We start from the raw sequence: 20,920 nt of genomic DNA, 5'->3' as shown, positions 1-20,920 counted from the left end.
CAACGAGCCGGGTCCAGCGCCGCCCGGCAGAGCCGCCACCCTGGAACCGCACGGTACCGGCGGGAGGAGCGGCGAGCAGAGGGGCGGGGCGGTGCCGTGCGGGCGCGCGGGGGCTGCCGGGAGCTGTAGTCCAGCCGCGAGCGGCCCCGCGGAGCTCGGCGGGCGCGCGGCGGCTGCCGGGAGCTGTGGTCCTTGCGCGCGGCGGCTGCCGGGAGGCGCAGTCCGTGGAGAACGACGGCTCCCGGCGGGGCCCGCGCGCCACAGAGCGGCCGGCCGAGGGGTGCGAGGCGGCGGCGAGCGGTGAGGTGGGCTCGGAGCGGCCTCCTGGGCGCGGCTCGCGCTCCTTGCAGAGGGGCAGGGGCTGGTCTGCGGGTTTCACGGGGAGGCCGGGGCCGCCCCATCCCCACGCAGGCTCCTCGGTGCGCCCGGGCCCGCGGCCCTTGTCCAGCGCGTCACGCGACCGAGCCCCGGCAGCGAGCCCGGCCGCGGGCCACGAAGCCGAGCTGGGGCCTGGAGCACGGCACAGCCCTGAGCCGTGCGCGGGCGGGGCCATGGCACCCACTGTCCCGGGCTGCGCGGCCCGCGAGCATCGCGCTTGCCTGCCCCGCCCGGGATGACTGTCCTAATAAAGAACGAAGAGGTGTAAGATGGGGCAGCGGGGCTGACGAGGAACCCGCGGATTGGGAAGCTGTTTTCCAAACGGTCTGGCTTCATCTTCTTCACCCTTTCTCGGTAGTCATATCCTCTGTGCCTTGAAGTGGCAGAGCTGCTCCACGTGCGGAGAAAGGTGTACCTGAAGCCATTGCCTATTCAGAAAAAGGAGAGGGTAGAGAAGAGGCATGTGTCAGAAACATGTGCTTGATTTCAGCTCACAGTCAATAGATCTAAGTTTAGTTTCTGCAACTTTGGCAGCATCCCTCAAAACGTTTACATGCAGTTTTATTTTGCATAGGAGATGAATCACATTAGTGTAGTGCTGAAATTATGTTTGATGATGGGAAGGCACTGACTGAATCACATGGCATGCATCATTCAAATTACATGAATTCTGAGCTCTCAGCTTACATGATTGTAGCTTGCATTTCTGGGCCAGTGTAGCTTTCTTGCCACATATTGTGTTATAGAAGTAATATGTCATCACTCATTTAAAGCTGGGAGTGCTGTGGTTAATAGATGTATTAGCACTGGCAAGGAATGGTATTGCCTTGTAACTGTGTTTTCTGTATATTTGTGTATTTATTTGCCTTACCTGATATGGGTATTGTGTGCCAAGACTCTAGTAAGTAACATTTGAATTTGTCAAAGAACGAACGGAGGCAGTGTGTGCATCCTGAGTCTTGAACAATAATCAGTGTACAGACATTGGTAAAGAATGCACTACTGTATCAGGGTACTTTCAAAGAACATCTTAATTTGGAAGTAAAATATGGAAGTATTTATGTAAAAGGAAGCTTATTCCTTCTGAGGAATGACAAAGCCCCCCCCTTTTTAAAGAAATGCAGGATTTTGCTTCTTGTTTTTTACAGATACATGCCCAGGCTGTAGCCCTGTAAGTACTGCACCAAGCCATAGTGGGCAGAGAATGAGAGATTCTGTTTGACTGCTTTTGGTCAATTATGTGCTATAACCGTCTTAAATCCAATATTATGTGCAAGGCCCAGCTAAGGCAGGGATTGGCGACCTTTTTGGGCAGAGTGCCAAAAACACTGCAACCTTGACTTGTAAGAAGTTGGAGTGCCAGGGGTGGACAGCGGTAGAGCTGTGAGAGGTCTGATTCTTGTTGTGGCAGTACAGCCTTGGCCCCTTCCCTGCCGCCACCCCTGAGATGCACATGCACCTGCCATGGGCAATGAGCCAGGCTGGGGCTCTGTGAGACTCTATGGACCCCTGTGCAGCTGCTGGCAGCCTCCCTGCTGCCTGGTGTGAGCAGCCCCATAGCAGGCAGGAGGTTGCAAGCAACTGCATCCCCAACCCAGCTTGTTGCCAGTACCAGGTTTATGCACACCGGGGGGGAGGGGGGGGGGAGTTGTAAGGTGTCCGATTCTTATTGTGGCAATGCAGCCCTGGCCCCTTCCCCACCCCCCACCTCCATCCCCATCCCCCAAAGGCATGCATACACTCACCGCCTGCAGTGAGCCAGGCTGGGGCTCCATGGGCCCAGAGGCACGCATACCAAACATAATGCCTTCACATGCCACATTCTGGCATGCATGCCAAGGGATGCCAACCCCTGAGCTCAGGTTCATTGTTGCTGACAGCTTTTCTTACAGTTGTATCTGGAGCTGGATTTAGAACAGACAGAATTCTAAACAGAAACCTCATATGTACTCTTTGTTAAAAAAAAATTAATTGAGCAGTTCACATTTAGTATCTCCGTGCTGGCTGGCAAAAAAGGAGCTCATTTTCAGTAATTGTGTCCAATGATGACAGGATAAAAACTAAGCATCATTTCCTTGTTCCTATGTTGGCATTATCTGCAGAAAGGTGAATGATCATTTCAGCTGTGGATACTGAATTTCCCTCTGCCCATTATGGGATGGGAGGAAGGCAACAGTTCTTGTGGAACTGGATTTGGGCAAAGTGCAGACATAGCAAAACTCCTGTGTTCCAGCAGACCCCACAAGTGCTTTAGCACTCTGTGTGTCTGCATCATTTACTGATCATGTGTGTGCAGTTATAGACAGCTCTGGACCTAGGATCTACTTGTTGCTAGATCATGGTGGTTCAGATGGTATCTTCCTTTGATCTGTGTATTTTCTTAAGGTGATAAAGTGAAATAAGAATGAGCATAGGAAGGCATAAATCAGTTCCACGTTCATGGGAAAATGAAGTTACTCAATACGGGGTGTTATATGGTTACAGGAACGCTACTGAACAATAAATAGCCTTTCCTCTTTGACATTGCTCTTTTTCCAAATGAGGTTGTTCAGCCATGTTGCTGCTCTTAGAAGAAAGAGTGCAGGTTCTTTGAGAGTAATTGATAGTATATCTCTTTTGGGTAATGTTGTGAGAGGCTTGCACTCACTGGTGTGTTTTTTAAGTACTTTGGGCTTTTTCAGAACGTTCTTCCCATTTAATCATTAGCAAGTGTTATTCATTTTCCTTGTTCTAGTTTGTCAGCTCTACACAGTTGTATTTTCAATTCTGTCATTAGACTTTTCCAGAATAGGTGTAATCTGTTTCTAATTTGAGACCAAGCCTGTGTCAAATAGGAGCTGTTTTCATGACAGACTATCACTATCAGCTGCCATCTCTTCACATGCTACAGCTGTGAACTCTTTCTGAGTGCTTGACAACTCCTGCCTAAAAGCAAGGTGGCTTTCTTTTTCTTTAATTGTTTACTCATTATATTAAAAAATATTAAACACAGACAAGAAATGCCCATGATGCTTTAGCCACTTGACAGTGTGGACATGGCAGAGACCTCAGTTTCAAGAGCCCCAAATACCTGAGTCCCAGCTTGTTCAGAAAATGTTTCCCCATGGCTAATCGGCTGCACAGCTCCCTGTACCTCAGTGTCTCTTCACTTGAGGCTTAGTTCATCTTCCCATTGAGTCCCCCTCCTTTCTCCAGTCCTTTTCTCTTGTCAGTTACCTCCACTTTTTCTTTAGAGTCCCCGCCTCCATTTCTCTGATGTATTCCCTTCCAATAACTTCCCCTTTTCTCCCCTGAAGTATTGTGGAACCAACATGACACTTGGGAATGAAGTAGCGTGTTCTTATGTTTGTGTTATTCTTCTGTTCCATCTTTTCTGTTTAGATTATGAATTCTTAATGAAGGGGGACAAGATCTCAATCCTACTATATTGTTCATAATGAAGCATGGTACAAAACTTACAAAAATTCACGGTTTAATATTTGTAGAAACGTGCTTTGCTTTCCTGCCTGTTTATATTATCTGGTATGCTTTTGCTGTATTTCAGTTCTTCAACAACAAACTGAATTTAACATACTTCTAGTTCAAAAGAATCATATTTTTTGTACTCTATAAATAATATATTTAAAACTGGAGAATCATATGGGAAGCCTTTATCCAGAAATATTTATTGCACTGCATACGTTTAGAAAAGCCCTGGAAGGAGAAGGCTAGCACATTATGAAGTTCCACTTGTTGAGTCTCTACAGTACAGGAAGAGTGTTTTAAAGACTTTAGCTTATTCATTTTTCCTCACTTGCCATCTCCAAATTCAGCAGCAATGATCTGAAAAGACAATTGAGCCATCTCATTATCCCATAACTTGATTCAAGTTATGGGGTCCCACAGGGGGTCTCTTAGCTCAGAATTCCCACAGGAGGGACCCACAGCAGGAATCAAGTTACAGGACAACTGAGCCATCTCATTATCCCATAACTTGATTCTTCCTGTGGGACCATAGCATAGTATGCTAGTGGGGGTAGCACATACAGTTACTATACACCAACTTAAATCTAGAAAAGAATAAACTAAACACATTTTGATATTATATTCTGAATATTACACTTGTTTGATATTTTATATATTCTGTATTAATGTGCTTGCACAAACTTCCAGCTATTTGGTTCATTATTACATAACATTCTGCAATAAGGTACTTAATTTCACTACATGTTAAGGTATTGGCAGTGTCTTAATGTAGATTTCCATTAGGGAACAAGAAGCTGATTCTGTGTCTGTGTTCATGGTTTTTAGGCTGGATTTTTTTGCTTTAAACAGACATTGAACATGGTGAATAAAAGATGTTTGTAGTGTGTGTCCTATATAAAATCAGTCTTTCTGGAGGAGTCTGGTATGAATCAGCTGCTGGCTACACTTACTGCAGCAGGTGTTTGGAGGAACAAAGGAGTGACCATCAGGGTTGTACAGGTTTAATTGTGTATATTAGTTCTCTGAAAACACCCCTCTTGGAGATTGAATATGGTGGAGAATTTAGGTGGCTGCCATTAGCAGTGTGAATAGCATGACAGGTACACCACTGCTTATTTTTTTCCACAGTATTTCCTAAACTAATGATTTTCTGTGTAAACTTACAACTAAACAGGCAAAAATCCCTGCTCTAGGCTGAACAGCCAGAGATCTTGAAGGCACAGTCCAAAAGGGATGAAGTAAGATTAACTTAGTTTGTGAGGATTCCTGCCTGAATTGAACTGACTTCTGGCATGTGCGCTTTCCATACAAAATTTGCTGAATAATGGTGGGCGGGCTTCCTGTTACTGGAGCAAGAAAACCCAGAGCTCTTAGTTTGTTCAAATGCCCCAAACTCGGAAGGATTTCAACAGACTGCTGCTGTGCTTACAGTCTGCAGTGATTTTGAGAGAGGTTTTCTAATGTTTTGAACACCTTTCAAAACATTAGAGCTTCGGTTTTGCTGCTTGGCCGTTTTGTCAAGTGAAATGCTTGGTTTGTGAAAAACTGTTTTGGGAGTTCCCAAGAGTCTCTCTCTCTCTCTCCCTCCCTCCCTCCCCCATTAAATTCTGCGCTGGTATTCCGTGTCTCCCCTGGCCAACGGAGGGGGAGATGACCGTAAGTCGGTGACTAGCCCTAGGCTGCGGGCGCGCCGGGGAGGGGAGTGCGGCTGTGAGCAGGAGGTGCTGGCGCGGCCCTCGCCCGGCAGCCCCGCCCCCAGCGCCCAGCCCCGGGGCGGGCTCCGAGCTCGGGGCCGAGCGCTCCCGGCCAGGCTGCAGCTGCGGACCCGCGGCCAGGCGCGGCGGGAGCTGAGGCGCGGGTGCCGCGCGCCTCTAACGCCGGTGCCTTGTGTCCCCGCAGGGCGCGATGGAGGCGAGCGGCGCGGAGCCGGCCCACGCCGTGGCGCTGCTGCGGGGGCTGAGCGCGCTGCGCGCGGAGCGGAGCCTGCTGGACGTGACGGTGGTGGCGGGCGGGCAGGAGTTCGGCGCGCACCGGGCCGTGCTGGCCGCCGCCTCGGGCTACTTCCGCGCCATGTTTGGCGGGGCGCTGCGCGAGGCGCGGGCCGAGCGCGTGCTGCTGCACGGCGTGGAGCCCGAGTGCCTGGCGCTGCTGCTCGACTTCGCCTACACGGGCCGCGTGGGCCGCCTGGGCCCCGACATCGCGGAGCGCCTGCTGCGCGCCGCCGACCTGCTGCAGTTCCCGGCCGTGAAGGAGGCGTGCAGCGCCTGGCTGGCGCGGCAGCTGGAGCCGGCCAACGCGCTGGACATGCAGGACTTCGCCGAAGCCTTCTCCTGCCCCGCGCTGGCGGCCGCCGCGCACCGCTTCGTGCTGCGCCACGTGGGCGAGCTGAGCGCGCAGCTGGAGCGGCTGCCGCTGGCGCGGTTCGTGTCCTACCTGCGGGACGACGAGCTGTGCGTGCCCAAGGAGGAGGCCGCCTTCCAGCTGGCGCTGCGCTGGGTGCGCGCCGACCCGGCCGCCCGCGCGCCTCTGCTGCCGCAGCTGCTGGCCCACGTGCGCCTGCCCTTCGTGCGCCGCTTCTACCTGCTGGCCCACGTGGAGGGCGAGCCGCTGGTGGCGCGCTGCCCGCCCTGCCTGCGCCTGCTGCGTGAGGCCCGCGACTTCCAGGCCGCCCGCTACGACCGGCATGACCGCGGGCCTTGCGCCCGCATGCGACCGCGCCCCTCCACCGGCCTGGCGGAGATCCTCGTGGTCATCGGCGGCTGCGACCGCGACTGCGACGAGCTGGTCACGGTTGACTGCTACAACCCACGTACGGGGCACTGGCGCTACCTGGCCGATTTCCCCGAGCACCTGGGCGGTGGTTACAGTATCGCAGCGCTGGGCAATGACATCTACGTGACCGGTAAGGGCAAGGGTAGGGGCGCCTGGAGACGTGCGGAACTTCGTGTGCTTTCGCCCTGGCTATGCTGGTGGTCCCAGGGCAGGGAAGCCTGAGCTCCTGGTTGTCGGGGTGGAGGGAGGAGAGACTCCTTGGCCCCTGGGCAGGCAGCAGTGCATCTTTTGCAGTGAAGATGCATCCCAGCTCTGGTGTCCAGGCAGGGTGAAAGGGCTCTGTATGGGGCTGCTCCGCAGCAGTGAGGGGAGGGGGCAACACTGAATGGGGTTTCTCTGCTCACCCTTGGTTGCTGCCACCCCTACGGACTGATAGTTCAGGATTACAGATGGATCTGAAGGCTGCAGCTGGGCAGGGAGGCAAGCAGGCAGGGCCTGTTGCTGCGCAGCTTGGCTGGGCAGGGTGAAGAATTAGAGCTTCTGAACATGGTGCTAGTGGGGTTTGGGCCTGCATTTCGGAAGACTTAAACATGGACAGAAGTAAAGAGGCAGTTTGCCCGGGGCGTAGTTTGCCCTGTTAGCAAGAGCTCTACATTGACAGAAGCAGAAAAGGTTTGAAATTGTCATGGAATAATTTGGGACTTTCCTGCAGCCATGACATTTGGCAGCAGGACGCATCTCATTCTTTGTAGATGTATTATGGTCTGACTGTGGGTCTCTGTTTTGAAATGGGGACTCCCCCTCCTGCAATTATGCTTGTTTAGAGATGAATTTAGTAGCTGATCTCAGACTGGAAACTAATTTGTAATGACTAATACTGCTGAGTATGTAGTTGGTTGTCACAGGCTCTGCACTAGGGTAACTTTTCCAACTCCTGGCTTAAGACTGCAGGGCAGAGTTCACTTTCAGAAGGTTGTAGAATTCCTGCTGTGAGGAGGCTGAGGCTGAACCTAGAGACATGTAAATAGCTGGGCTTACAGCACAAGCTGTACAGCATACAAACCCTGCATGCTTGGGCCAGCAGCTTACCAGACAGTCTTCCTATGCTTGAGCCCTCAAGAGCATTGCGAACCACTGAGCTGGGCACAGCTGTGTGTCAGGGTGCTGAAAAACAAGAGCCAAAGTGCTATTTTTAGTTTATTTCCTGATTTGTCAGGGGGACAATGAGTCTTTTTTTAATATACATTAAACAACCTAAAATGTGGTTATCTTAAGTAAAAGTGGTTTGTGCTAACAAATTATGCTTGAATGATACCAATTTAATGAAAATGGCAACACCTGCCACTACCTAGGGTGGATGCAGTGGATATATCCACCCATATATTGTTATACCCTATTTCAGTTCCTGAACCAGAATAATTTATACTAATATAAGGCACCTTTTTACTGATATAACTGCATCTAGATTGAAAACATTTATCATTATAATTATGTTGGGGTGCCTTTTTTAATAAACTTATACCATCAGAGGTTTTAAGTGAGCAAACAGGCCATATGTAAATGGCTAACAAAAAGCCTGGCTACGATTTAATGATGATGGCAGGAGTGCAATGTTGAACTGAAATGCCTGTTTTTTTTCTGATGCAACTGTGTTAAATCTCTGCTCATAGTTTTAAAAGAGCAGCTTAAGAGGGATTGGCCTGGAATCCTTGATACTCAGCCTTCTGCCACCAATCCAATCCTGAGATTGCCAATTTCTGTCAAGAGTCCTGTACTTGCAGGCAGGGTCTGTTGTCATTGAAGATGCTCAGATTGTGTGTTAATTTCAGTTTCCCATTGCTCAGAGAACAGGGGATGCTAAAAGAAAGCTTAAAGAGAATGTTTATATTAGAAGCAGTAATTAAGTGAAGTCATATGTCTTGGATTGTTCTTTGGTTGCTGGAGGTTGGATACCAAGTTTTGCTCCTTGGAAATTTTCAAGCAAATTTAAGATTAGGTGGCACGGTTAGCTTTAAAATTGTCATGAGGTAATGACCATGTTTTTCCCCCTCTTCCCCTACTGTGCCAAAAAAATTGAGTAATAAGGCAGATATGGGGGGAAAGCCTCCAACTTAGTTACACTCTTCAAAATAGTAATTTTTTTAACTACATAAATAGATCTGTTTTGGAACAACCCCTCTTCTCTGTTTCCTTCCCAGACAGTTAATGCCTTGTGAAATATTTATCCTGAAATGTGCTCTCTTCTGTAGGAGGATCAGATGGGTCAAGACTGTATGACTGTGTCTGGAGATACAACTCCAGTGTGAATGAGTGGACAGAAGTTTCTCCAATGTTGAAAGCAAGAGAATACCACAGCTCGACAGTCCTGGATGGACTGTTGTATGTGATAGCCTCAGACAGCACGGAACGTTATGACCACTCCATAGATGCCTGGGAGGCTTTGCAGCCCATGATGTACCCAATGGACAACTGCTCCACCACTTCTTGTCGTGGCAAGCTTTTTGCCATCGGCTCTCTAGCAGGCAAAGAATCAATGATTATGCAGTGCTATGACCCCGAAACTGACCTTTGGTCTCTAGTGAATTGTGGACAACTGCCTCCATGGTCATTTGCACCAAAAACTGTAACTCTTAATGGGCTCATGTATTTTATAAGGTAAGTGATGTCTTTTTCCCCTTGAGATAAACCGCTTTATTGAAGAAAATGTCAGTGCCATGCCTAGCTGTGTTTAGAAATAAAGACTAGGGGTGCACTGATAAAGATTTTTTGGGCTGATACCGATAGCCAATTTTAACGAGCCATGTCGGTCAATACCGATCCGATTGCCAGCATGTGGCCCAGCAGCTTGGAGACCAGCGTCCAGCTGGTAAGTCTGTTGTGGGGCAAGGGGGGATGGAAAGGGAGGGGGGCAAATCGAGGCCCCCACAGTGAGGGAGGGAGTGGGGCTGGGTGTTGCCCAGCTCGGGCAGGGTGCAGAATGGAGCAGTGGTTTGTCTGGGGGGTGGGGTGTGCAGGGAGGGAGGGGGGTGGCTTCCACTGCTACACACACACTGGGAGGACATGGGGGAGGACAGGGAGGGTGCCCCCTGGATCTGTGTGCAGGGTGAGGGCGGGCTGCTGCTGCGCGCTGGGGCCAGTGCCAGGTTCTTCCTGGTTGGGGGCAGGGTTAGGCTGTTCTTGGGGTGACTGGCAGTGCTGCTGGGAGGGAGAATACGGGGGGCTACAGTGAATTTTGGGGTGGCTGTAGCCTCTCCTGTTACCCACTTCCCAGCACCATTGCTGCCTGCCCTGAGCACAGCCCTAGCCCAGCTCCCATGCTGGGAAGAACCTGGTGCCACTCCAACCCCCAGTGGCAGCTTGCCCTTGCGCCACACACAGATCCAGGGGCACACACCCCCATGCCCTCCTGTGGTGTGCGTAGCAGTGGAAGCCAATCCACCGCTGTGCGCATCACAAACGTGCTGCTCACAGCTTTGTCCCATGCCCTGACCTGGCTGTACAGCGCCTGCCCCTGCCCCAGTCCTGCTCCCTTCCTCACCACAGGGCCTCGATCTGATCTGCCCCTTCTCCCACAACACTTACCAGTCGGATGCTACTCTCCAAGCTGTGGGGCTGCTCCTGGCCACCTGTGTGCTGCACTATTTGCATGCACGGGGCATTTATTAGTGACATTATTGGCCACATCAGCCAAAAAAAGCTGATTGCCAATTACATCAATTTTCCTTATGTCGGTACTGATATGATATGGGACCACTGTATCCATGTGCTTCTAATAAAGACTACTGACTTGACTTTTCTTCCAGTAACTATTCTGTGTCCTAACAAAGCTAGTGCATAACTCATAGCTCTTGCAATTTAACCTCAAAGACGGACATTAATATAGTGTACAAGGGTCTAAAATCCACCAGTTGGAAAATGGGTTCCAGGTTACAGATCTGGTTGAAATCAATTACACTTTTTTTTAAAATGGATTCTTCAGTTTTGTTTTTGTTTAGTGCTTGTCATTATGATGCATGTTCATGCACACCACACACACTCTCAGAAGTAAGCCCAGGAAAATAGTAGGTGGGACAGCTGGGTAGTCTATATGATCAGAAATAAGAGAACATGAAATAAAACAACTTGCTTACTATTTTAAGCATCCATTAAAATCAGCATTTACTTACTGTCTAGAGTTGCCCTAATAGTTAAAATACTTAAGTTATTCCTTAATTAAAAATAACTGAAAGGCTTGTAATCTCTGAAGCGTATGCAAAGGCAGGATGTTAGATGATATGAGCAAACGTATCTTAGAAATAGCCTCTAGAAGTTGTTCTTATTGCCTCTGGGGCTTGCTTATAGCAGCAAGTTGTAGCTATAGCATTTATGTGCTGTGTTGGGGTTTGTTCTTGATCATCCTAACATCTTTGCGCCAAGCACCTGTTCACAGTTATTGCTTTTACAGTGTTAGCTGAAAGCTAAAAATATTAAAGTTTTCATCATCAAATTACTCCACTGTTATGCTTGCTGAGCCAATTGGACTTGTTGTTTTCAACTTGCTGTTAGCTCAAGGGTCAGAATTTTGAAGAGAGAGTAGTTGACTCTCTCTGGGTGTATCTGCAAGGGTTGATAAGAAAATTACCTGATCCAGCGAAGGACAGAATTGCCCCTGCTCCCCCAAACCACCTGGTTTCCTTGTGCTGTAAATAGTCTGTTTACCTCATGTATTTACATGGGCAGTCACAGAACTGTAGGTTTGTATTCACAGGATAAAGAAGGGGACAGTTATTCAAGATGTTAACTTCTTTTCTAGTTATTTTTAAGTGACTGATTTATGACCAGCTTTAGTGACACTAGTCACAACTATAAATAGTTTCATGGCAAAGCGGGGGGGGGCTTCAGTTACTTCCTTATTAGAAACTCTTGAGATGGGAAAGAATGTCCTGTCCTTACTCAAGATAGTATCTGGAATCGCATGTTAGATTCTTCCAGCCATGTCTGTTTTCTCTTTCATTCTTGGAAGTATTTGTCTCCCAAACTGCTTTTTAATATACTGAATCTTAGAGGCAGCAAAAGTGCTTCTTGGTAGAGATGGCTTGACAGCAGTGTCCCTCTTTGAAAAGCTATATTGCAATGTGTGCCTTTTCTTCTCTCACAATTTCATCTATTTAAAAGAAGAGTTGAGGTCCAGTATGCTTAGTTTAAAATCTTGGGGACTCCAGAAGTGAGAGCTAAATAGGGTGTTGTGTAATCATTAGATTTTTGTGAGCATCTTCCTTCCTTCATACATGCCTTTGCTGTCAGATCAGGGCAACATTAGGGCAGGAAGGGAAGGTTTCTGTATATGTATCTTATATGCCATTGACAAATCTTAATCAGTACTGTCCAAAAATAACTGCAGGGCAAAAATGTGAGTTTTGTTGTATGATCTCAAGGCTGTTTCACAGACGTGATGGTAGTTGAACAAATGTCCATCAAGGATGGTGTTGCTATGGGATTCTTGCAGGGTTGTCTTGTTTATTTCAACTTATTGCATTCACATCTGTTCCCATCACTTGGATTGGCTAAGCAACCAGTCGTCATCTCTGTCACCACCAGAGCACATGCCTGCTCAGAAAGACTTAATATCTTGAAGAGAGGGGTGGAGGGGGACGACATGTCTTAGTAATGTCCATCTTAAACTCTTTTTTTCTGCTGTCATTTGTTATGTTAACCCTTATTTAAGGATTTTATAGCCAAAAGTAGAATTATGCCATGAGAGATGGCTACATCATTTAAATGGAATTCTGCTAACAGGTTTTCATCAAATGCAGAATAATTTAGATCTTGAAAATGAGTCATTTAAAAATGGAAGCTGAAACTAATCAGTGGGTTAAAAAAATATCCATAACCTTTTGCTTAATTATCTTTTTGCCTGTCAGCTTTTACCTTATTACGACTTTCTTGGGTTAGCTTTTTGCCCTGACCTTGTTCTTTGCATATCCTTGTGTCAGCAAAGCACATTTGTGTCACAAACACCCCTCACCTGTTGCTGTCACAAGTCTGCCTCATGCCTGGAATGAGTCAAAGAAGCCTTGTGGGATTATACTGCTGTTGCTAGTTCTTCTATTACAGGCCTCTTGTCCTTCCTTTATTTCCCTCACTCCATCTTAACTTCATACTGGTTGAAGTTCCAACCCAGCAGGGATACTTCTAGTGGTAACTTATGGTGAAGAGCGTTTGAATCACCCCAGGACACAGTTGGATTCCTACAAGAGTCTTAGGCACTTGCTATATTGTAAAATGAAGATCTTCAGGAAGCAAGTACAGATTATGAACATGAATAGATGTTTACAAACATGTTTCTGATTGGACTGTGAAAAACCAAGCATGCTGAAACTTCTTACAGGTTCTCTTACAGGTTTCCCTCAATTTATGCAGATTCCATATATGCAAATTCGTTTTTATGCTATCACCCTTTTTCTACCCAAAATTCCTTAGATGTACAGTAAATTCACTCTTATCTGATTAGGGCTCCGTTTCTCTTCACTCGCCCCAGCCCCTGGGCTGCACTGTGCCATGGTGCAGGCGGGTGGTGTCAGCTGCTCCCCGGGTCTGCTGCAGCAGCTGGGGTAAGTGGGGAGTGGCAGAGAACCTCTGGTACAGCTCCTTAGTTTAGAATCTTGGGGACTCCAGAAGTGAGAGCTAAATAGGGTGATGTGTGCTCACAAAAATCTAGTGATTATCTTCCTCCATAAATGTCTTTGCTGTCAGATCATGGTAGCATTAGGGCAGGAAGGGAAGGTTTCTGCATAGGTTTGGGGCACAGTACAGCCCAGCGGCTGCAGGCAGTTAGCATCAGCTGCTCTTGCAGGGAGTGGGGTGAGTGGGAAGAAGCGGAGGCCTTGGGCTGCAGCAGGCAGCAAGGTGGCAGGAACTGTGAGTGGGTGTGGGGGGCGGGGCCGTGGGATGGGAGAGTGCAGCTGTTGCTGCTATGCATCCCCCAGGAGGGCTGCAGGCTGGGGGGCTGTGCCAGGCTCTTCCTGGGGGTGGAGGCAGGCGCAGGCTCCCAGATCTGTGCACGGGACAACAGCAGGCTGCCGCTACAGGCTGGAGCCAGTGGCACCACTGGGCTCTTCCTGGTGCTCCATGCAAGTGATGGCAGTACTGGGAGGGGGGCTGCTGCCATCCCAAAATTTGCCATAGCCCCCCCCCAACCTGCCCACTGAGCTCCGGGGAGAGCCTAGTGGTGCTGCCAGCCCCAGCCTGCAGCAGCAGCCTGCTGTTGTCCCACACTCAGATCCAGGGGCTTCTGTTTGTCTCTTGATTCCTGCTCTCAACATGCAACTGGCTGGTTTAGATGGGTAACCTTTTAAACATCAAATGACAAAATACATATAAAAGAGCATGTAGCTTTGAATTGGGAGAAGCAGGAAAATGGTCTCCAGGCTCTTTGTACCACTTCTTTAGTACGGAGTCTGGAGGAGACTTAGTATAACAAAGTAGCCTAGACGTAGCATAGAGGTCATTGCCAGCCCTTTTTCACTTGGCCCCGGTCTCTGCCTATTTTTTTCCTGGGCTGGCCCTGATGCTGCCATACAAAAAACAGATGCTTGGAGCTAAGGTGTACATCAAACCCCACATCCCCCTGCAGGTGGCATTTGCTCAACTTGCATGTGGATTTGTGAATGCAACTCTGGAAGCAAAAAATTAAATGTACCATTTCAGACTGGTTGAGATGGATTTATCACAGGGGTTGGCAAAATATGACCCCTGGCTGGATCCAGCCCACTAGCTGACTGGATCTGGCCCATGGCTACCCTCGTGGAATTCCACATGGGGCCAAGCCCCACCTGCTCGTGCTGGGGTAGCCTGTACCGGGCTCCTGCTGGCACCTGCAGCCTGGCCCCGGCCAGCACACACAGCTGTTCCTGGTGTGACTGTAACCGGCCAGGTGCTGCTCTACTCAACCCGTATCCAGTGGCAGCTTCTGCACCTGATCTTGACCCTGCTTATGTAAAAGGAAGCTCCCTCCCCTCACCCATGGCAGGCCCCTGGGACCTAGCATCTGGGCAGCCCTCTTCCCACGCACATGCCCTTCCTACACCCCCCATATTTCCCCCCTGCCCCCCCGAGAGCTGTCACCATCCTGTGACCTGGCCCCATGAGCTCAGTCTTGCTTACCCCTCCTGCTCCTGAACACTGCTCCCCACCTGCCCACAGCCCCATAGGGAGTTTTGGTGAGTTGCTGGGGGAGGGGTGCTGACCCAGCCTGCAACAGCTAATCAAAGCTCCTCAAGTGGCCCTTGAGCCCAAATAATTGCCCACCCCTGTTTTATCAGGTGCTTGTTGAAGTGGAGAAGGTTTTAGATTTCTGACTACTGGTTTCCTTTTTTACTTCCCCAGAGATGATTCTGCTGAAGTGGATGTTTATAATCCAGTGAAGAATGAATGGGACAAAATACCTCCCATGCTTCAGGTAGTACACTAACAAGGAGTTCATTGTAAAAACTATTGGTAATGGTTGAAAATAATGTCCTTGATTTGGTTTATGAACTTCTCAAGGCAAGGAATGACTATGTATATTCCACGAGGCACAAAGGAAATTCATTGAATGGTAATGATATATTCCATGCTATACCAAAGCTAGAAAAAGTCTGCTTCAGAGCATTTGCAGTTCAGATAGCAAATGGAGCTACTTAGCCAACCCAAGATAGTGCTGCACAGTGGTGAAACAGTTTTTGCTTTGTCTCATGATTCTTGAACCATAGTTTCCCTAGTGGAAGTTAATGCTGTTTGGCTTCCAGCCAAGCTTGACCCCAGTCAGTTTTGCTGTGATATGCTGCCAGCACAATTATAAGCAGGGATCCTGGTTTTCTCTGATTTAAAAAACAAAACCAAAAACCCTATTTTTGGATTAAATATATATAATCCAAAAATAGGGGATTTTTTTTTATCAGAGAAAACCAAGTTCCCTGATTATAAGTGAGGCTTAGAAACCTGTGGGTCAGGCTCTCCAAGGTCAGAGTTTAGTGGGTCTAAATCACCTACTAGTGTCTATTACCACTGTGATTTCAGCAGTTGCCAGGCCAACAGAGAAGTCAAATTAAGACTGTTGGCCAGATTAGATCCTAGGCTGTCTATCAAAATGGGCAAAACTCTTCTCTTTCTAATTCTAGGTTCATGTTGGAGGTAGTGTGGCTGTGCTTGGTGGGAAGCTCTACGTCTCTGGTGGCTACGATAACACGTTTGAACTTTCATATGTGTTGGAAGCTTATGATCCAGAAATTCGAACGTGGAGTATAGTGGGCCGGCTTCCTGAACCCACCTTCTGGCATGGCAGTGTCAGTATATTTCGACAGTTCATGCCAGAAACTACCCAAGAAGATGATGGCATCACTCTGGATAACACCATTAACCTGAACAGGCAGCACCAGCATCTTCAGAATCAGAATCTGAATGAATTACGTTAACTGTAGAACCTCTCGTGCCTGTGGCTTGAAGTGCATTCATTACAGATAACCAGTGTCATTTTGAGACGGGGCAGAAGCCAGTTGATGCTTGGAGACTGAAACATCGATTCATAATTGCAAATAGAGAAGGAGTGAAAATCCTCAGAGATTAAAATACTGCTGTAGAAACATAGATTGCAGAAAGTTAGAGGCCTCTTTGGGTGCAGTGTCCCTCAGCCCTTTTCTGCAAAGTGAGAAGGTTCAGTGTAACCCATGAACCAGCTCTGAGGCAAGCTCTGAAGAAAACAGGTATTTTAAATATCACTTGTAATTTAAGCACCATAGTCACTCTTTCAGGGTTGCATAACAGCTTGTGATTAGACACCTTTCACAAGGATCCTGCAGTCAGCATCTTTCCATTTGACACTTCACATTTGCCACCAGATTCCTTTCTTCTTAGTTTGTTCTCTGGAAGTAGACACAGAAGACAGACAGGACCAAAGTCCCTTAATGCCCCAGGCCCCTCCTGTTGGAAGAATGGGTCTAGCATGGTCTGTTCTGTGCCTGTCTCTCCTCAGTGTTCTGGAAGAGGATGGACCCTCTTGCTGGTGTGGTTTGAGAGAAGTTCCTTTCCACATACAAGAAAACATGAGGATTAACTATCTAGCCCTAAATATACTGCACCACCATAGCCTTTCATCACTGTTCAGGCTTTCACTCAGAACATACCATGTGGCAGTGGTGTGAAAAGCTCATGCAGGTTTGAATTGGTGGGATGTCACATTCCCTCCCCCAACCTTCAGTGTATGTGTAATTGACTTTAAAAACCCCACGACACTGTTCCGTCCTGCAGATATGTTTGTTGCTTTAAAATGCTTGCACATTTCCTGCCCCTTCCTAGGAGGACAGCTCTATTTCTTTAGAAAAGATTCACATTTTCCTCTCTGAGGCAGGCTGGCAGGTCACTTTGGGACTGGTAGTACATGTCAGTCCTTTAGCAAAGAACCTCTTTTTTTGCATCCACACCGCGATAAAGCTGCTGTTTGTATCAAACTTTAGCTTGCAGCTGAGCTTGGCAGAGAAGTCTCTGCAGCATGTTCTTGTGTCAAAGTGGGGTTATTTGCTATTTGTTAATGCTAAGTGAGCTCTAAAGACTAACTTGACTCTTTCTTATCAAGCCCTAAGCACTTGTGCTGGACTGAACACTTGGGCCATGAATACTGTTAGAGGCAGAGGACATGTTCTCATGACTTAGCCACTTTAAGGTGATAGATCAGAATCTTATTCTTGGAGAGGAGGACTTAAAAGGTGATAGGTAGAAAATATAGAAGAGCTTCCTGGGGACCCTACCATAATTCTGAGCATTTGGCAATGTATTACATAGAATTGGATATGTAGATAAACAATATAATAAAGAACTGCTGAGGTAAATGATGATTTAAAAGCTGGAATCTGTGTGTGTTAAAAAGCCTGGGAGATTTTTTTTGCAGTTTCATCACTGCCATAGCTGCTGGCATTTGAGCAGTTGATAAGTGCTAGCTGGGGGCCTTATAAGAGTATCCACCATCAAAATGAATTCTGTGTAGGGTGCTGTGTTGCCTTTGCAAGTTCTGCTTTTCAACTTAAGTTTGTAATATAACAAGCTTCATTTTATTTCCTATATTTGACCCAAACAAGCAAGTTTCATTAGAAGAGAAACTCCCTGCTTCATACCTGGTGGAACATCTCAGATGGTGCTCCTCTAAAACAACTTTCAGTTCAAAAGACAATGTGGCCCAGTTGAGCATCAGTGGGAATGAAGAAGTGGAGCAGTAGGTGAGATTGTAGCTATGGATTTCATCACTAAAGACTTTATGAACTGAAATTTTAAGAACAGGCCATGAACCCAGATGTTCAGTCACAAAGCTTTTGGCTTCTTCAGTTGGAAGATACAAGTTCACAAAAAACACAGTGTTTTTTTCAAATATCGGTTTGGTACGCAACAATGACTTCACTATGTACTTAAAGAGTGTTCCACATGTCCATGATACACAGGTTGGGCCACTCTTAAATTCTGATGTGTTCTTGCCAGTGCCTTAAAGTTTGAGACAGGGTAATAGACTAGTTACATGAGGGCAAAGTTTAATCTGGCTCACCCTCGGCATGGAGCACAGATATTAAAAAGCATTTGATAAATGCATTAGGCATTAACTTCTATTTCATATTTCAGTTTCTGTGCCTGCATTGGGCTTCGTGCCCTGAGTGCCAGCCTGAGGGCTGAGAGTGAGATTGTCAGGTGGGCACTTCTACCTGTAGTAATAAGAGCTGTACAGGGTAATACTAGCAACTCTTGCCAATGCCCCAGCTAAGGAAAAGTGAACTAGCTGTCCTGCCTGACATGTGAGAGAATGCTAGTCACTGGAGCATTTTGATACCATAACCAGGATTTCAGTATGTCACTTTTTCTGGTAACTGGGGAGAGATGGATGTGCTCTCTGTTACTCCGCACCACAGGGTGGGCAAGAGCCAAGTTAAACACAGGTTCTCTTCTACAGAGCACATGCAGCTGGGGTGGTAGGGAGAGAAATAGTAACTTGGTGGCCAATCTAGTGACAGTTAAAGACCTCTATTAAAGTCCATCTAAGTGTGGAACTATTGCTGCCTATAATTTGACTTGCATAGTAGAATGGTCAGGTATTTATGCCAAATTCTTAATATGTATAATATGTCATACTGTAGTGCTTACTGCTGGACTTTGTGTCTTGAAGCTCAGAACCAGCTAAATAACTATATGGATTTGTATTTATTTTTTGTAAATGCATTGTGTCCAAAATAAGTACAATTTAAATGCCATCCTTTGAAGCAAAGGCATTTTACATTGACAGATTTTGTATTTTTATCCTCGTAGTTTCTTTTTAAACTTGAAACAATCAAGCTAAATAAAGCAGTTCAGTATTTTTTTTCAGTTTTCACTGACTATGAACCTGTTTAGTTTGCCTCTGATGCTACATGACCCACAGCTGGTCAGAGGCGTACTTTTTGACTAAATGGTCACTTTCAAGACAGCGAATAAAGGGCAGACAGTAAAGAGTTGTCCTACTGCACTAGTCTGGGAACCAACAGACAAAGGTTCTGTTGCTGGTGTTCATTTATTGCTTATAAGAATACAAAATTATTATTATTATAACAAATCCTCTTTGCTTCGCTTAGGCAGATCCTTTCCTGTCTTATCACTGATGAACTCTTCATGCCAAACTGACTTTCCATGGCTCAGGTAACAGGCTGAGAACTAGTAGCACTGCAGATATTGTTTGTATTGCAGGCCTACTTCAAGTCAGTTGAGTATCTTGCTTACATTTTCTAAAAAGAGGGGGAAGTTTGTGAGGATTAGTATGCCCAAGATGTTGCCAAGTTATTGCTTAAGAAATAATTGTGGGATGGATTTGTTTAGCATAGGTCCTGTACCTCTCCCCCATTCTGGAATCTAATCAGCTATTTCTAAATAGCTATAGCAAAACTTCAAGCAGTCCTGATAAGAGAAGGGTAAAAGGAGGTGGTCACAGTACACTTACCTCTTGTATCAGCAGCTCATTATTATTGTTATTGACAGAAAAAAATGACTCTAGTTGTAGCAATTCTGAATTCCCCTTTAAAGTGTTTTATGGTTGATGCACATCTAGCTCTTAGGTGAATCTTCTATTATTTTACATGTGAATGCTTTAACAGCACTTGACCCATTCAGCACCAATATCACTTCAGCCATGTGTTCATAGGCACTGTAGTTTGCAGTGTAGAGCAAGTGGAAACCTTTCCTTTCGCCACAGAGCATGGGTGTTTCCTTCCAGTGGATTCTACAAGGAGCAGGATGTCCCATCACTTTCTATCACCACTAACATACTGCAGAGGACAAAGATTGGTAGAGTGGTAAAGAAGGTGGGGAGGCAGCTATTTGGTGAACCCTCAGTTCATTTCAATAGGACCAAATGCCATCTTACACATTTTGTAGCATGGAAAGTTGGCCGTGGTCTCGTAATGAGATGTGCTGTGCAATAACTCTGAAAAGGACCTAGGAAGTCATAGCAGACAAGCAACTCAACATGAACTCATGCAGTATGGTAAGATTCTTTGATATATGAGCAGGGATAGGAAGATTTTATTTTTTGGTACAGCTGTTGCATCCTGCTCTACTGTACATATTTTCAAGAGGCTATGGAAGAGTTGAGGACAGAAGAGCTAACAATGACAAGGTCTGTAGGAAAAGACGTTTAAGACAGCACAGGTGGGTGATAACTAAAAGGGACTACCGGAGTGAGGAACTGTGGCAGTGGTCACCAAGCCAGGGATCCTGACTGACAGGCAGATCCCAGAGCCTCTTCGGGTTGATCCTGAGCTGGGGGGACAGCTAGGCACGTGCGCATGCACATACCTACTGCCCCTAGCCCCAGCAGGTCAGTCTGTGGGGGAGGGAAGGGGCAGGGGCCAGATTGAGGCCCCCCATGGTGAGCGACTAACCACGTGGCCCAGCCAGGAGAAGTTAAGTGGGGCCCCAGCCTGGCTGCCTATGCTCTCCCCCACCTGTGCTTTGGACATGGTCATTGTTGCTACCTAGCCCCCCCCCCGGTGCCTATTTTAATAAATGTACCTCGGCAGCCCCATTTTTAATACGTACCTGGGGGTGAGGGTTGGTGGCAAGCAGCTGTACATGGGGTGGCGAGTGGTGGCAGCACGGTGTCTGTGAGACCCTCCTTTCTCCCTGGCCCTGCTCCCATGAGGCAGCAGTGCAGGGTGGTGGCGCTCCATCCCCATCCACCCCCGCATTCCCCCTGGGACCTTTCAGAGTACCCCCAGGGGTATGCATACCCCCAGCTGACAACCCCTGCTCTAGGTAGTTGGTGTTTTTAAGTGTGATGTTGAGG

At 47.4% G+C, this 20,920-nt stretch overlaps 1 protein-coding gene across 2 annotated transcripts; it reads left to right on the top strand.

The window, feature by feature from the left end:
* The first annotated feature begins 59 nt into the window (after nucleotides 1-59).
* KLHL21 (kelch like family member 21) lies at nucleotides 60-18,964 on the top strand. 2 transcript variants are annotated; one of them, XM_006262076.4, is made up of 5 exons: nucleotides 60-305; nucleotides 5,743-6,745; nucleotides 8,865-9,270; nucleotides 14,980-15,052; nucleotides 15,753-18,964. In XM_006262076.4, the coding sequence occupies exons 2-5, from the start codon at nucleotides 5,749-5,751 to the stop codon at nucleotides 16,044-16,046; spliced, it is 1,770 nt and encodes a 589-aa protein (XP_006262138.1). In that variant the 5' UTR covers nucleotides 60-305; nucleotides 5,743-5,748; the 3' UTR covers nucleotides 16,047-18,964. The 2 variants fall into 2 exon arrangements, with proteins under 2 accessions (XP_006262138.1, XP_059572501.1); XM_059716518.1 differs by having other exon boundaries at nucleotides 130-300.
* The last annotated feature ends 1,956 nt before the right edge of the window (nucleotides 18,965-20,920 follow it).

This window comes from Alligator mississippiensis, chromosome 13 (genome assembly GCF_030867095.1).
Source record: "Alligator mississippiensis isolate rAllMis1 chromosome 13, rAllMis1, whole genome shotgun sequence".
Taxonomy (NCBI): Eukaryota; Metazoa; Chordata; order Crocodylia; family Alligatoridae; genus Alligator; species Alligator mississippiensis.
Note: the sequence above shows the minus strand (reverse complement) of the source record. Positions and strands in the feature narration are given on the sequence as shown.